The 17157-nt window shown below is 41.6% G+C and overlaps 1 protein-coding gene across 1 annotated transcript; it reads left to right on the forward strand.

Annotated features, from left to right (window-relative positions):
- Positions 1-1003: 1003 nt before the first annotated feature.
- slc35a2 (solute carrier family 35 member 2) lies at positions 1004-17113 on the forward strand. Its single transcript, XM_035381850.1, has 5 exons — positions 1004-1392; positions 3614-3796; positions 4913-5064; positions 5608-6344; positions 15265-17113. Exons 1-5 carry the CDS (start codon positions 1320-1322, stop codon positions 15290-15292), a joined length of 1173 nt encoding a protein of 390 aa, XP_035237741.1. The 5' UTR covers positions 1004-1319; the 3' UTR covers positions 15293-17113.
- Positions 17114-17157: the final 44 nt, after the last annotated feature.

The raw sequence follows: 17157 nt of genomic DNA on the forward strand, positions 1-17157 counted from the left end.
GGGAACTTTTGACTTCTGTCTAAACCACAAACTAGCGTAGTAAACTAGGTTATATAACATCTGTGATGTTTCTAAGATCTTAAACCTCCGGAAGAAGGAATCAACTTTTCTATTAAAGATAGGATCGTAGTCCGGATAAGGACGTTTCAAGTGATTTATATATATATATTAACAGACACGAATAGCAACAGGGCGTAGGAAGGATTTACACTTGAAAATCCAGTTCACTGAAAGCAGGCGTGGAGTTTTTTCAACACCCAGTACGAAGGTAATACGTTAAGTTTCGTGGGCTGGTGAACATTGCGAAAGTGTCCCCGTTTCTCAGTGGGGACTACTGTTCACCGAAGGCTAATTATCCCAAGCATTTAATTTGGACGGTTGAACTTTATAACAGAAGCTCCGGAAGACGTCGATTGTGGTAAACAAATGTAGCCACTGATACATATTTGATCAACAAGAACCATTAATACCATGTGTGTCATAGGTATGTTAACTATTTCTATACCCTATATAGTTGTGTTTCAAATGAATTGTATCAGCACCGTGGTTGTTCTTACAGAGGTGATGGATAGATAGCAGGTAATGTGTTTACAGTATTTTACTTTGAGTTACTTAGATGCGCGCAATGAAAACAATCGCATTTTATTTTGCAGCTGGACGTTCAATTCGGCTCATACAGTTTTAGATTTATAACACTCCGCGCCCGTGGTTTTGAGTTATGGATGCATCGGGATCCCTGGTTTCGCATGGTTCAAAACAGATGGGTAAAATAAATAAAAAATGACGCCAGCTTAATAAAAGGCATAAACCGCTTCAACCAGATGACTACTCTGAAATCTACATGTAAAGTTCAGTTTCTATAGGCACGCTAGGCAAAAGAAATGTATTCTTACTGATGTATGTCACAATGAACCCATTGTGAGTTGCATTCCTAACAGCGTCCACCAATGGCATTGCGCTCCCCCCTTACACCAATAGAACGCACAGCTTCGTCGCCCCTAGAGGGGGTTGATGGAACATTGGGAGTTATACCACCGATCTCAATAATGTTGTACGTAGCCATTGGTGTAACATAGCTGTTCGAAACAAGGAAATGGTTGTGTTGGTCACATCTAAAAGCTCACTGCTGTCTTAACTGGATCCCGGTCGACAGTGCTCCACGAAGCCAGGAATGGCGTAGAGGGCAATTCAGAACACGAAAAACAGGACTGTTAACTGACGATGCAGGCTTGACCGTGGTTGTTCGGGGGGGAGTTTACTTCAGATCCGGAAACTGGTAGGAGGTAGCTTGCTCGCTGCACCGTAACGTTAATGCCAACATGGCAGCGAGCAGTCAAGGCCCAGGAAAGGGGGTCGGGGAAGACAAGACACCCGCACGTAGACAGAGTGAAGGTAAGTGAAGACGGCTCGATAACAGTCTGTTTAGCAAACTTCAACGAAAATTCTTGATAGGGTTTACCCATCGTCTGTTTTATTTTGCTCAACATAATTACCGTTGTCTAGCTGGCTAGCAAGAGATAGCTAGCTGTTTCTAAGCTGACGTTGGATGGGTTGACGTTTACTGTCTGTGTGGGCTCTCCACGAAAATGCATAACATTACATGGTGTGATTTTTGAATGCTAAACCATACGAGAAAATGCGTAAACGTTGCAGCTTGTGGGGTCTTTAGATGTTATTCGCTGGGAATAGATGGATAACTGGTACACCTTGATCAAGTGAGCTGTATACACTGCCAGCTAGTTATGCTAACCAATAATCAAGAAGGATCCTTTGCTACCCAACTTCATTTTGCTCTTAATAAAAATGACAGCAATAAGCATGAAGTGAAATGCAATCTCCCATATGTAACTATCCCTTCATTGTAGCTAGGTTAATTTACCTAGGTAAATTAACGTTAGGCCTGTTAGAGAACATTTCTCTAAAGTTGATGGATTGTGTTGAGTAACGTCTATGCTTGTGGATGAGGGAACATCAGTTGCATCGTTAACCCGAGGATTGTTGGTTCAAAAAGTTAGGATACCAATTTGTGAAATGCAAGCTCGTTGGAAAAAGGATAGCTAGTGTCGCGTACTTGGCAATAGATCCTAGTGCAGACTGGCTTATCGACAAGTACTAACGTTAGTTACTGAAAGTTGTAAAAGCAGAGTTGCTATTGGTGGTTTTTTAAGGGACTTTAACGGTTCCTTGGGGGGTTTTTCTTCCACCGTGATTTTGCATGTGGGGTGGTAGTGGTGACGTGTACTGAAATGAGCCTACCTTTATGATTTGGCCAGGTATATTTACCCAAGGCGAAGCACAGGTGTAACTGCTATAGTCTAACGTACTCCGAATGCTTTCATCATTTATGTTTTATTTGATAAGCGGAAGGACCAACTTTAGTTTGTTCTTCATATAGCATCATAAACTGAGTCCATATATATATATATTTTCTGTGGTCAGTATAGCCTATATAAAGATGTGTGCATGTTTTAAAGATGCAGGCAGAATTTTTAAAAGAATAGAAATCTTGCGATTTTTCGAGGAGCCCTTTCACTTGAGATGGAGGTTTTGTATTCAAAACGTCAGCTCTACGTGTTGTGCTGAAAGATTTATTTGGACATTTTGGTTTCATCCTAAGATAAGTCATCTGCTTGCAATGGTGCCTTGCATATGTATTCCCTGACAATTACATGCATCTTAAGTGCACTATTGAATATCAAAATATGCATTTGGCCTCAAAGCTACCTTTAGTAGTCCTGGCACAGGTATTGCTCAAGTAAACACTGGAGCACGAGCTGTGATTGTTTGTTCTCATACAAAGTAGAATGCCTGTGAAATTCAGAATAAAGACAGCTGTTTTTTTTCCTATGATATGAACCCACCCTCAATATATAAGGGGATCCATTGTTTTCCAACTGTTTTAAGGATTCACTTGTTATTTTTATGCAGATCTTTAGGACAGTAACCTGGTTTTATGGTGTACTGCACATAATAAAGGAATAAAAGGATAGAGAATGTGGCTGAAGGATGAACTTGTTAATGAAATGTGGTGGGAATCGAAGGGAGTGGTGAGCTGAAGGAGCGTGTCCTTTTGAAAGAGTGCACACAGTTGCTCTTTTAGACAGCCTGTAGTTTTCAGTTCCCCAGATATGTGCTAGGTTCATGCTTGACACTTGCGTAGATGCACAGCAGCATTAGAATCTGTATTGGGCCCGAAGGTTCACATCAGTTCTTGAGCACATTACATTACTGACATACAGCAGGCGCTCTTTAATCCAGAGCAATATACAAAACCTTTTATTTTTTATTTATTTTTTTACAATGCATGTATCCATATATGCAGCTGGATATATACTGAACCAATGCAGGTTAAGCACCTTTGCTCAAGGGGACAACGGCTGTGTCCTACCTGGCAATCGAACCTGTGACCTTTAGGTTGCAAAGCCAGTTCCTTACCCATTATTGTACTACACTGACACCCAAACTAGGAGTGCCTTTGAGGCGTCACAGAAGAAGTGATCTGGTGCGTTTCTTGGCTACAGGTTAACACAAAGCTCACAGGGGATTGGGTGAGTTTCTCGGCTACAGGTTAACACAAAGCTCACAGGGGATTTGGTGTGTTTCTCGGTTACAGGTAACACCAAGCTGAAGTACATAAGTCTGGCCGTGCTGGTGGTCCAGAATGCCTCGCTCATCCTCAGCATCCGCTACGTGCGCACGTTGCCCGGCGACCGCTTCTTCACCACGTCGGCGGTCGTCATGGCGGAGGTGCTCAAGCTGCTCACCTGCCTCTTCATCCTTCTGCTCCAGAGGAGAGGTGTGTGTTGCGTAATCGCATCGAAATGTGAAGCGTTGCTGGAATGTATTGCACACGCCCCCCACCAATAACAATCCAGACTGTCTTGAAGGAGGGGTGTGGTGGGGTGGCGGGAGGGGGGGGGGGGTGGTATTTCACAAAGCAGGATTACTGAGTTGGCTGCATAATTGCACGGATTAAAACCTGGGGCTCTCCCAAATATGGAATATGGACTGAAGTAAAAAAGAGTGGTTCCGGGTGTTACTGAGTGGAGTTATCCAGCTAACTCAGTCATGCTGGGCCCTGTTTCATGAAGCAGGATTAGTTAGTTAGCTGGATAACTGCATTGAGTGAAAACCCGGAGCTCTCCCAAATATGGAACATGAACTGAAGTAAAAAGAGCAGTTCTTTGTTTTACTTGCCGTAGTTATCCAGCTAACTCTGTGATCCTGTTTCATGATACAGGCCTCTGGCTTCATATTTTTGTATTCGTGACCTGTCATGTCATGTTTGGGTTTGCCCCAGAAGTGTTGATATTGTAAGCAGTGTCTCTCATACCCATCACTGCGGTGAACTACGTCCTAAATGCATACCCTCAGACAAGCAGCTGCATTTACTCTGGCGGTGGTTTATGTTGGTTTGTGTCAAACTTTGGCCTGTATGGCGCAGTCTGTGTGCTAGTCGCTGTAGCAGAAGTAGCTATGTAGCACTGTAAAAGTAGTCATTTATTGATTCAGCCCTAACAAAACAAAACACACCTTGTTAAACAGCTAGAGATCCCGTTGAGCTGCTATTTGATAGCATCAGGTGTGCCAAAGTTGAAATGAAAACCTACAGGATGGTAGATCTCCAGGAACAGGGTTGGGCAGCCCTGATCTAAGCATCCACGCCAGCAGTCCCAATATGACAGCTTACACTGGGCTGCGCGCACACACACACACACACACACATGCACACACACACTTGCACACATACACACACACACTCACACACACACTTGCACACACACACACACACACACACACACACTCGCACACAATGACAAAGACAGACACACACACCTAAACGGTGGCTGCCATTGATAATACCTGTATTAATCCCCCGATTCTCTCTCTCTCTCCGCCTGTGTGACTGAAGGGAACGTGAGGGACTTTATTGGACTGCTGTACGATTCCATCGCGATTCAGTACTGGGACACCCTGAAACTGGCTGTCCCGTCGCTCATCTACACGCTGCAGAACAATCTCCAGTACGTGGCCATCTCCAACCTACCGGCTGCCACCTTCCAGGTGAGGCGCCTCAGGCTGTAACGGACCTTTTTGTAGGGTGCCAGTCGGTGTTCTAGAACTCCACTGCTTTCAAGTAACCAGGAGCGATTGTGACATCAGCATTAGAACGTTCAGTTAAGGACATTCTAATCACATATTTGTTATCTTACACGTTAAAGGGTTAATGGGCTGCTCTTACTTGTGTACGAGCACAAGTACCATGTACCATGTTTGCAAATTTTTAATTATAAAAAAGAAAAACCTTTTTTAATTTTTTACCCCAAAGAAGATAAATATATCATGGGATAAAAACTAGTTTCTCTTATGAGAAAAGAAATGTTTGCTGCATCACGTGGAGTGGGACCCTTGCAGCCACGTTCCTGTTCATCTGATAATCACCCGCTCTAGAGTGAGATACACCCGCTCTAGAGTGAGATACACCCGCTCTAGAGTGAGATACACCCGCTCTAGAGTGAGATACACCCGCTCTAGAGTGAGATACACCCTCTCTAGAGTGAGGTACACCCATTCCAGAGTGAGATAGCGGTGTTTGTTCCCCTCCAGGTGACGTACCAGCTGAAGATCCTGACCACGGCCCTGTTCTCCGTGCTCATGCTACGCAAGAGCCTGTCGCGGGTGCAGTGGGTGTCGCTGGTGCTGCTGTTCGCGGGCGTGGCCATCGTGCAGGTGGAGCAGGAGGGCAAGCAGAAGGAGACCACCGTCCTGAACACCAACCAGAACTACGCCAAGGGCCTGGTGGCGGTGGTGGTGTCCTGCCTGTCGTCCGGCTTTGCGGGTGTGTACTTCGAGCGCATCCTGAAGGGGAGCTCCGCCTCGGTCTGGCTGCGGAACGTGCAGCTGGGCCTCTTCGGCACGCTGCTGGGCCTCCTGGGACTGTGGTGGAACGACGGCGCCGCCGTCGCCCAGCAGGGCTTCCTGTTCGGCTACACGCCCATGGTGTGGGGCGTGATCTTCAACCAGGCCTTCGGCGGCCTGCTGGTGGCGGTGGTGGTCAAGTACGCGGACAACATCCTCAAGGGCTTCGCCACCTCCTTCTCCATCATCGTCTCCACGGTGACGTCCGTCTACCTCTTCGGCTTCCACGTGGACCTGCTGTTCACCCTGGGCGCGGGCATGGTGATCGGGGCCGTCTACATGTACAGTCTGCCCAAAGCGGCGGCGCCCTCCCTCGCGGCCTCCTCCTCCTCCTCCATCTCCTCCGTCTCCTCCTCTTCCTCGCACACACGGAGCCACTTGTCCAACGGTGATGGAGACTCAGAGACGGACGCTTTCCTCCCCAAGTCAGTCCTGGTGAAATGAACAAGCCTGTCGTCTTTTCTGTCTCCTGTCCCTCAAATCCTTGTCGCCTGCCCCCAACCCCCCCCCCCCCCACCCCCACCCCCCCAGAGAACTAATTCTAACCCCTCTTTCGACATTTCGTCTTTGTCTTTTTGCTTTTGAACATTTCTTTTTTTTATTTTCTGAACTAAACCAATTTTTAATTTAATATATATAAATATAAAAGAAAATAAATAGGAAGGGTATGGAGACTTTGTATTTCACTTCTGTAGCCACAGCCATTGAAAGATCCTCAGCCTCTGGACTACTGTTCCCAGAATGCACCTCTCCCTTTTTCACTGCGCCTAGACCACCGTTTTGGCCTGTATGCCTTCTTTGCGTTTGGCCAATGAAGTTCGCACAATAAGTTTTGATTATCAAAAAAAAAAGGAGAAGGAAAAAAAAACTACCAATGGAAGCATCATGACGAGGTTCTACGGAGGGATATCGGACGAAGATGCATAGACGAAGGCCTGAATGAAGTCTTCGAGTCATGTGGCTTCATAATGTCACCATAATCTGCTCAATGCCTTTTGTTTTCGATATTTCTTCTAACGCATGATCCTGCACACATCTACACTTATCTGTAGGATTGCCTTAACACATTTGTTTGATGATTTAGAACACAAGTCAAACAAATTGTCCTTACCGGGAGCAGTAATATTACATGTTCTATTTTCTTTTATTTTTGGAATGCCTTACCAACACATACAGTAAGTCTCTAGAAACTAACATCATTGCAAATGGCATCCTTTGCCTTATTGCTAATGCTATTAATATCTTACTTAATTTTCACGAAACGCATCAGAGCTTATTAAGAACTCAACGTACCGAACGTCGTCTGCAGTTCTGCGTTTCTGCATCGATGATGTACCCCCCCCCCCCCCCCTTTCCGTTTTTGTCTCATTTCATTGCTATTTAAGACATTACATACACTAAGTTGCCACAACATTTATAATCCCAACTGAACTACTTCAGTGCAGCTACTGCACGTGAGAGCTGAAGGATGTGTGTAAATGGGGACTATTTTACTCAAGTCCATAGACCGATATTGCATGAATATATATGACAAAAATCCAAATTCCTCAATAGTGGAAGCTTGATTCCTCTTTTATTTTATTTTTTTGCATTGATAGCTAAACTGCAGATGGCTGCTAGGAGTAGAAGTCCTCATTTAAAGCAAAGTGATACCGTTCCAGTTTGTGCCATTTGAGCTCAACTTACAGCCATAAGGTAGTATGTGTAGGGTAGTTCATAAATGGACCTATAGCAAAGATAATCTATATAAAAGCACATCTTGGGTTCCCCTGGTCCTGTCTGTGTAAAGCATTGCATTCAGGGATGCCTAATGAAGTGGTGTTCTCTACATGTAACTGGCTTTCTAGCTAGTTATTGCTGCCGTTGAAATGGAACCATATTTTTTTAATATTCAAGAATAACTGGTTTAGACAGCCTTTTATTAACGTGATATTAATTATGACATCAATAGCCATATTTTCCCGCATTTCCAGATCACCGTGATGTGTTCCTAACTGTAACGAGACGTTTAATGCCGAAGAGCTGGCCGGGAATGTCACGTGGCAACATTTTAAACAGACTTGAGATGAAGGTGTGATGATTAATGAAGGATCAACTTGTATCTTATTCTGAGGCACGCCATGCTGTGTGAGTGTTCTGTAGAACGAGTGGTGTCAGGCAGCTGTTTGGATTGTTCATATCATAAAATTGTTCTTTTTTTTTCATTTTTTGTTTTCAACTAGTGAATTCCAGTCTGATTTTTTTTTTTTAATGGCTAGCCACTGAGAAATCGTAGCAACAGACAGCGTGTTTAAATATTCAGTGGGCTTCACCTCACCCTCTTTTGGGATAAAACCCAAGGGTGCACTACCAGGAGAGGAATTTTAAATAAATTAAATTTAAAAAATGAAAAAACAGCTCGTATAAATAAAACGTCTCTGGCGGTATTCGCTGTGGAACGAGTTCGTAAACAACTTCGGCGCGGCTGTTTGTGATCGCTGTGGAGTCAAGTTGCCGTTAATTAGGCCTTTGTTTGTTTATTTATTTATTTAGTTATTGCCCACATGACTAAAGCCCAGTCGCATTAAAATGTGAAAATACACTTTAAAAAAAAATGAAAGGCATTCCTTTATCGAACAAGTGAGAAACAGCCATTATGCGAGTGATTTATACAAAAAGAAAATACACAGATTTAATCATTTAAATTTTATTGTCATTATAATTACGTTACATGCTTTGCATTGCAAATAATTACCTTGGTTCGCTGAGATAACTTAACATAACATTTTATAGCCCAGATCAATTGAAATGCCATTTGTCTTTCATTGAAAACACCGGCATTTACTTTAACTTCATGACCTCTGTTCAAAAAGGAAGTGTGGTCGACACAGCATTATCAAATAGTAAAGTTCATGTAACCAAAAATTCATGGAAGTAGAATGTTATTTTTTAGCATTCTTGCTGTTACTCTCTGAGGTAAAACTACGTTTCAGTGGCAAGTACAGTTTTCAGATAAGTCTGATAATTTTAAATCATTTGCTCCTTATCATTCATTTATTATCTCCATGTAATACATAATCCACTGTAATAATGTTTTTTGTGGTATTTACAACAACAACAAAAAAAAAAACACTCAAATTCTGTGTTCATGATTGCTCAAAAATATCAGTTGACTCATATTTGCAAGCTCATGTTTTCTGCATTGTCGTATCGCTTAGGAGCTGGGTTTTTAGGAATGTTACCAAATTTGGACTGCACTTCAATACAAAACACCAATTAACATTTTAATGATGAAAATCTAATCCTGGCAGCTTGGTTGTACTTCCCTCTCATCCAATCCACACTGTGGAGGACACAAAATGGAGGTCTATGGGGCTAGTTTTATACTGCCTCGCATCCTAACCACACTGTAGAGGAGACAAAATGGAGGTCCATGGGGCTAGTTTTATACTGTCTCGCATCCAATCTACACTGTAGAGGAGACAAAATGGAGGTCCATGGGGCTAGTTTTATGCTGCCTCACATCCAAACCACACTGTAGAGGAGACAAAATGGAGGTCCATGGGGCTAGTTTTATACTGCCTCGCATCCAATCCACACTGTAGAGGAGACAAAATGGAGGTTCATGGGGCTAGTATTATACTGCCTCTCAATGGACCTTGGAGATCACATGATTATGCTGCTGTGCCTTTTCTCAACCTAGTTTAATCTGTGCCGATGTATTTCCATACGATGGTGTGTGCGTAACTGAAAAATGGTATTTCCTAAAATCAGTGCTTTAATGACTTAAAGAAAGTGTCAGGGGCGTATGTAAATGTTTATGCTTGTCCATAAAGTTTTTTTTTTTTTTTGTATTTGCATGTAAAAATTGGTGTTTTAGAATTTGGTTTAGTACATATTTAGTTAGAAAGGTACTCTTTTACATGAAGTAAAAAATTATGGAAGCCTACTTCTTTATATTGGATCGATTAAATTAGTGGTGGGGTGCTCAAAGGAGATTTACACTGACAGGTGATTTTATGGAAACAGGATGATTAGATAAGTATGCTCGGCTGTAAGAAGCCCTGAGTTTCAGAGGGATTTAAATGTCAATAAGGTGTTCTGAGGCCTATCGGGTTTTGGTTTGGTTTTTATTCCCCATCTTAAATTCCTGCCCATAGTCACCATCTTTGGCTTTGTGAGAAAGAGCAGTGTGTGGATACTATAACTTTAAAGGAACGGCAGCATAACTGCTGATTCATCTGAGGCCAACAATAAAATAAAAAAAAATAATAAAAAGTTTCATTGCAGTCATTCGTCATTTTGTAATTCAACCAAAAAGTCCTGTCAAACTCACCGGAGATATTCTGGGACTGAGTGGCCTGTTTGATCATCTAAGAATGAAGTCCATTAGATTATGGTATAAAAAGTTTATCCACAGCAAAATGGTATCTAGTATAATAGATGTATAATGGTGTTCAATTTTCTTTTGCATCATTATTATTAATCAATTTTTCAATGCCATTTCACATCCACCTTTGCTTGTATGTTTGTAACACTTGCCTTGTCATGGTCGGATGTTAATCTGAATTGTTCCTGCAGGATTAGATTACTCTTAAAGTACACGGGTATAAACGTATAGGTATAAAAAAGATGATCTCTTTTCATATGGTTTGAAAAACTTTATGTGCATTTGTGTGGGGAAAGTACCTATTTTAATTGTCTTTTTAAACATCACCCTACGCAAGCAGCTATTAATTAGAAACCCTTTCAAAAACTAGCCTAGGAAAACCCTGAAGCCCGGGCTGATGGCAGATAAATGTCACTTTCTGTGGAAATAGTCTTACTGAGGACTTGTTCAAGGGCAGGCCATGGAAAGTTGGGTCAAGTGAACCCTCTCCAAATGTATGGGAGAAGATTCATCCCAGCAGAAGCGGTACGCTGAGGCAGGTCACCCTGGGCCTCTCTCTGTCATTAGCGATAACGCCAAGCGCTGTTGTGTATTCCAAACGGTTCTGCTCGGGTGAAAACTGACCGGTTTAATATTTCATTTATTTCCCCCCCCTCCGGTGTGACGGGTATGAATTCACAAAGGCCTCCAGTTAATTTTCTTCTGACTGATCTCTGGTGTTGGATGTTAAGTTAGTGTGGTAGCGCTGCAGTACGCGCCGGTACGATCACGCTCTTTTGGGAAGGGGTATCTGAATCCACGGCGAAACCCGGCATCGATAAATTGCAGGCCTGCGGTTGGAGGAGGTGTGAAGGAACCATGGGACACTTGTTTTTTTCCCCTCACTTTCCTTGCTTCTGCGGTTAAAACTAAAAGCCGATCCGCTTCCCTCTCTGGCTTTAGCAGGGCCTGGGGGCCCTGGGTGGGTTAGGCAGTTGAGGAACTGGCGTTGGGATAACGGCCTCAGCTGTGAAGTGAATTCAGTGAGGTGTCGAGTGGCTGCCGTCTGGTAAATGCTTTAGCGTTATCATATGTGAAAGGCTGCTGTTCTGTCATTGTTGTTTTTGTTTGAATTTCACAAAAAGCCATTTTTTCGGTTTGTACTTTTTAAATTTTTTTGGTGGAGGGATTCAGCGTCTCCATGTAATTGGCGGCTTACAGGTGTTACTGGCTGTAATCAGTCATTGTTTACTGATTAAATTCATTATGTTGCTGTTTGTGCCCAAAAATTGTACAAAAAGGAAGGTGTAAGGAATTACCTTTTTTTAAAAAAAAATCATTGTAAATATTAAAATCACATGCTACATCAAAGAAGTATATATTAGATGGAGGAGAAAAAATGCTTTGGCTTGATTTGTAATTGAAAGGATTCTTTTGCAATTTTGTGTTACAGTTTTCAGCTCTGATCTACAGTAAAGCAACACACAATCTGGGTTTCACACCTGTCTCGTTGTTTAAAAAAAGGGAAAAAAGTTCTATGTAGTAACTGGAAACTCACGTAGGCAAAGTACATTTTTACATCACGCATAAATAATGTCATATCAGTCAGCTGCTGTACAAACATAATCGGCTTATTAATAGAAGGTTTTGATACGTGACTGGAATTGAATCAAGTAGTAACTGAATGAATGTACTTTGTGTGTGTGTGTGTGTACGCTACTGTAGGGTTTGGAAAGTGCATGACAGTCATGCACTTAAAAACATTTGGGGAAGGGGTGATTTTTGGGCTGTGCGTTGGTGGCGTGGAGTGGGGTTTTTAACTTTCCAACTTTTCTCTTGGGTTTTTTTTTTGTTTGTTTTTTTTTTTGGTCTAAGTAATTTGTAATGATATGTGTTTTCCTTTTAAAAAAAGAAAAAAAGAAAAAAAAAGTTGTATGTGGGATTAACTGATTTCAGTGCACAAATTGAACAATAATGTTGTGAAGGAGTAATGCAGATGTGCTATGGGGCAGCGGTTGCAATGCGTAGTCTGTGTGTGAAAGATGCGTCCTGCCACGGGCAGACGTCGTGAGATCGATTAATGTGACCAAATACTGGACTATTTAATGTATGTTTAGCAGGATCTATATGAATTAAAATGATGACTATTTACTCAATTCAGCTGAGGCTTTGAAAAAGATGTTCTCTTGATTTTATGTAGCACACCATAATAAAGCCTTCAGATTTTTATACGAACTTCAAGGCAAACGCTTATTTTCTGTGGAAAAACTGAATGTAGTGCGGTAAACATGTGAAGAGAATTTTAACATAAATTCTTATTTAAGTGCTTATAATCCTATATTTTGTTTTTTCTTTTTTTTTTTGGGGTGGCATGTACATCATTGTTTAACAAGAATGTTTCAGTGAACTATTGGAGGAGCGAGGCTTTTGAATGGAAAATGATCACCCTGTATACAGCATAGTCTGCACTCGTTTTCGTTTATTAGTCCTTATTGGCAGTAAATTGGTTGGCTCCTTGCCCGACTGTTCCTGGTCCCGATGGGGGGGGTCTACTCGGAGTGCCCAAAGACATCAGTGTTCAGTGATTGCTGGGCGTTAGCGTTGTCTTCTGGCTTGTGGGTTCTGATGTACGTATCACTGATGGTGTTGAGCAGTAACTGTCACCATTCAGCCAAGGAGTAACCTGAATACTCTCTTGGGTGAAGCCCAAGTGTCAGTCACTTGCTCCACTGATAAATGTGATGCGTGACAGAATGAAAATGAGGTTCTGTGATGCCCAGAAAGTGTCAGCGGTGCAGCGGATGGTTAATAAATAGCGTTCAGTCCTCAAAAAGCCATTTCCTCAGCTTTGGTTGATGAGTTGTAAGACATGGACAACAGACTGGCTGCCAGGTGGCTGGTGGCTACGTTCAGACAGATGGTTAAAAAGTAGATGTGACTCGTCAAGGCACAGGGCAGGGAAACAGTGGAAGTAGTGGTGTAACCCCCCCGCTGCCTAATCCTGTAGGTTTTCACTCCAGCTCTTGCAAAGAACATCTCATGCAGCAGCTAGAGCAGGGCTGCCCAACCCTGTGTCTGGAGATCTACCATCCTGTAGGTTTTCACTCCAACTCTAGCAAAGTACATCTCATTCAGCAACTAGAGCAGGGCTGCCAAACTCTTCCTGGAAATCTACTGTCCTGTATGTTTACACTCCAGCCCTAGCAAGGCACACCTCATTCAGCAACTAGAGCAGGGCTGCCAAACTTTTCCTGGAAATCTACTGTCCTGTAGGTTTTCTCTCCAACTCTAACAAAGCCACACCTCAGTCAACAGCCAGATGTTTTTGAGTTGATAATTAGTCGAATTGAGTAGGGCATGAAATTCACTTATCACAACCCACTGGCCAGAGTGGCATGTGGATTCTAAAAAAAGTTCACCGGCAATTTTTCAACATTTTTCCAGCCACATCACCTTTCCCAGTATAACACAACCTGGTTGGTTACCTGCCAAAATGGCTGCTAGAGTAGAAAATCTTACCAGCCACAATGTTAATTTCATAACCTGACCTGGTGTGCCACATTATGGTTGTGGTGAAAACCTGCAGGCAGGTTGATCTCGATGAACAGGGTTGGGGCTGCTCAGGTGTAAGGATGCATACCGTGTCTCCACACCCAAAAACTGTCTGACTGCATTTCTGTTAAATATGTGATTGTGAACATCTTGAAGACAGCTGAGAATGTCCTGGGTATTACGTCTTAGAAATAATTTGGCTAAACAATGTTAAACTTTCCTATCATAATCTATAGTACGGCTAGCCCTAATGCCATGCTTACATTTTTGAATGCACGTGTTTATTGATGATTTGATAATTCCTGTGGCTATTCTTTTTTCTTTACTCATTTTCAACACTAAAGCAAGGTGTTATTTGTACTGAATGGATTTGTTTTTTTTTAAGTACTTTCTGTTCTATGTGTTTCATTTACAGAGCGAATGTTATTTCTTTGGTATGTTTTTAAATTAAATATTTTATTTTTCATTTAAAAAAATAAGTGTGTGTCTGACTTTTAATAGTGGGATGTTATTATAGTTGGTATCATAGTATACTGTATGTATGTTGTTAACCTACTAGGAAGAAAAGAAGATTTCTCTGTTTTTTTTGTGTGATGTTCAGTTTGTAAGTGACTGTATTTGCAGTGGATGCTTCGGAAATTCATACAACCAAAGAGGGTGTTCCTTCCAACTTAATTTGCTTTTCAGAACCAAATTGCTCAGTTAGACTGGTTGTTTACACAGTTAACTCACCTCTGCTGGTTTCTGGGGTCTGAACTGGTGATTTTAAGGTGAAAAATAACACCAGCAGACACTGGGGCCCAGGGTGGGGGGACCCCTGTTCTAGACTTTAGACAATGTTTATGACCTTCAGCAACAGTGTTTACAAGTCAGGAAAAAATTAGGCACGTCCTGGTCCTAAAAAATAAACATTATCATCAGGAGGGTTTATAAGGATTTAAGGCTTCACCACCAACAGCACAGAGACTGTAAGTGCACCTGCTGAATTATTGTGGATGTGGAGCGTCCGTAGTTTTCCAACACTTGACAGTTCCTTCACACGGCTAACACCCAATTTTCTACCCAGTCCAGTTAAACCTGTTTCAGTCACATTGTCTACATGACAAGCTTGGAATTTGACCCGCGGAAAAGAGAGTTTTGCTTGAAAGACGAGAAAGTAACCTTTACGAGTCTATTAACGTAGGCCGACTTCATTTTAGCAGGCCGGTGACACTGGTCGGGTCCTGCCTTGTGGCTGAATGGGTTGAACCACAGCTTGTGCATTGTTTGAAAATGCGAACACTTGCTTAATGGTGGATTCACTTTTCCCTCACACAACACATTTATGAAGAGGATTAGCAGGATTTTATTTCACTTCAGAGAACTGCTCTTGTGCTGTCGCATTGTGCGCAGGATGTGTAACGACTGACTGCCCGGTTTGTGTGTTTGTGTTTGTTCTTCCGTAGGTTCCAAGGGAAGGAAAAAGGGTGTTGACGCCGTTCTGGGGTTCTTTCTGAACGTGGCGTCGGATCCGGATTCGTCCTCCGGCATTCCTCTCCCGCGCCAAAGGGTTGAAAGGAATTCATCAGAAGTCACATACCGCCTTTTTAAGTAATTGTGAATCCAAATGTGTACATCAACATTCAAGGTTCATGCGGTGTAACGTGGACGGTGTAACAAAAACAATTTGTCATTATTATGTGTGACTAATAATTTAATAACTAACCTCTAATACACAGATGGACAAAATTAGGCATTGAATCCATTGATATGTGATTTTTTTTTTTTTTGTTTGCTTGTTTGTTTTGACTGCCAGAGATTGACAGAGTTTCGTAAGACCTTGGACTCTGTTTTGTTTACATATTTAAAAAAAACAAAACTCCTTTTGTAACCCATTTAGGTGTAAAAGTATTTTTGGATTTTTATGCTGCCTTATGAATTTTGACACAGAACTGACACACTTTAAAATATGTAATGACAGTTGACTGTAATGTCTGTGTTATAATGAATTCCAATTTTTTTTTTTTACAGAAAATGCTATTGCTTTATATATGACTTATTTGTTATTTAACTGACAGTGTATTGGTAAACCATTCAGCCAAGCCAGTATTTAGCTATAATTTTGTGTTCTGATTCATTTACAGGCCTATATATAATCTTTTTATTTTTTATTTACAGAGTAAATAAAGTTAGTTTGCATGTAAGGTACAACAAATACAAACCTAGGGTTGGTTTCAGCTTATATTTTAATAGTAAACATGTCCATTGAGCCCTACTTTTAAGCTCATTAGATGGCCTACTTGACATTTCTTTTACTCACTAGTAACTATAATTGTCCCATGTTTCACTGTTGTTATCGTGAATTACACTGGACCACGATGCATTTCAATACCTGAGGAAACACTGCTGCTTCTAGCTACCTGCTAGCTACCCCACTGCAAGATAAAACATTATCTTAAACCAGACCTGAGTCAAATACATATTTGTTAAAAAAACCTTTTCGGTGCTCTATTGATCTTGCCTGGTGCAGTTGAGCCTGCCGAGAGGACCAGGTGGCGGGGCGGGGTTTACACTTTTTGAGAGGATTTCATAGGTTCCAATACGCCAGACAAGCACAGTCGAGCTTGGAAAAGTGTTTGAATCCAAAACAAATATGTATTTGACCCAGGGCTTTCTAAAACGCTATTTGTACAACAAAGGTAAAACAAGCAATTTTGGGGCTGATTAAAGACGGTACTGTTCCTGGTGTGTCCTCAGCATTGTCAGGTCTCCCTTTCCATTGAAATGGTTGATAGGAGTAAAAAGCATCTGTGCACTGGCTGATGTGATTACGGTCTTTGACATTATCATAGACGTTATATTTTAGACATTAAAAGTGTGTTTTTATACATGTTTCAGATACGCTCTATGTATGGTGCTTTTGTATGGTCTTGTACAGTAGTTACAAAAGCCCTAAAATAGTTTCATTTCAAATATATTTATTAATAATGACAAGGTAAAAAATGTATTTTTCTAATATGCAGTATTTTAGAGTTGCGCTGTTGGTATATGGTACTAAAAAAGGATGTAGACCGAAATGCTTTTTTATATAAAATGTATTGCAAATCAGAAATTCACAGCTTTACTACCTTGTCGAGTTGATATGTTGAACTCTAGGAGTGCCTCCCCCCCCTTTCACATGTACTGTACATTACTGTTCAAAGAATTTTAATTTTACACACTAACATTTTTCAGGCTTCTGCTTTACTCACACAGTGTACTTATTATGTTACCTTTGTTTAGAATAATGCAATTAAATGTACTTTTCATTAAAAATCTCGCTGTTGTTTGTGCTTTGACCTGGATGTAGTCCTTAAGTT

The sequence above is a fragment of the Anguilla anguilla genome, chromosome 11 (assembly GCF_013347855.1).
Source record: "Anguilla anguilla isolate fAngAng1 chromosome 11, fAngAng1.pri, whole genome shotgun sequence".
NCBI lineage: Eukaryota > Metazoa > Chordata > Actinopteri > Anguilliformes > Anguillidae > Anguilla > Anguilla anguilla.

Bases quoted from the DNA above. Each gene is read 5' to 3' on its own strand.
- slc35a2 (XM_035381850.1), top strand. From the start codon at position 1,320: ATGGCAGCGAGCAGTCAAGGCCCAGGAAAGGGGGTCGGGGAAGACAAG. The intron at 1,393-3,613 runs GTAAGTGAAGAC...TCTCGGTTACAG, and splicing joins CGCACGTAGACAGAGTGAAG to GTAACACCAAGCTGAAGTAC. The intron at 3,797-4,912 runs GTGTGTGTTGCG...GTGTGACTGAAG, and splicing joins CCTTCTGCTCCAGAGGAGAG to GGAACGTGAGGGACTTTATT.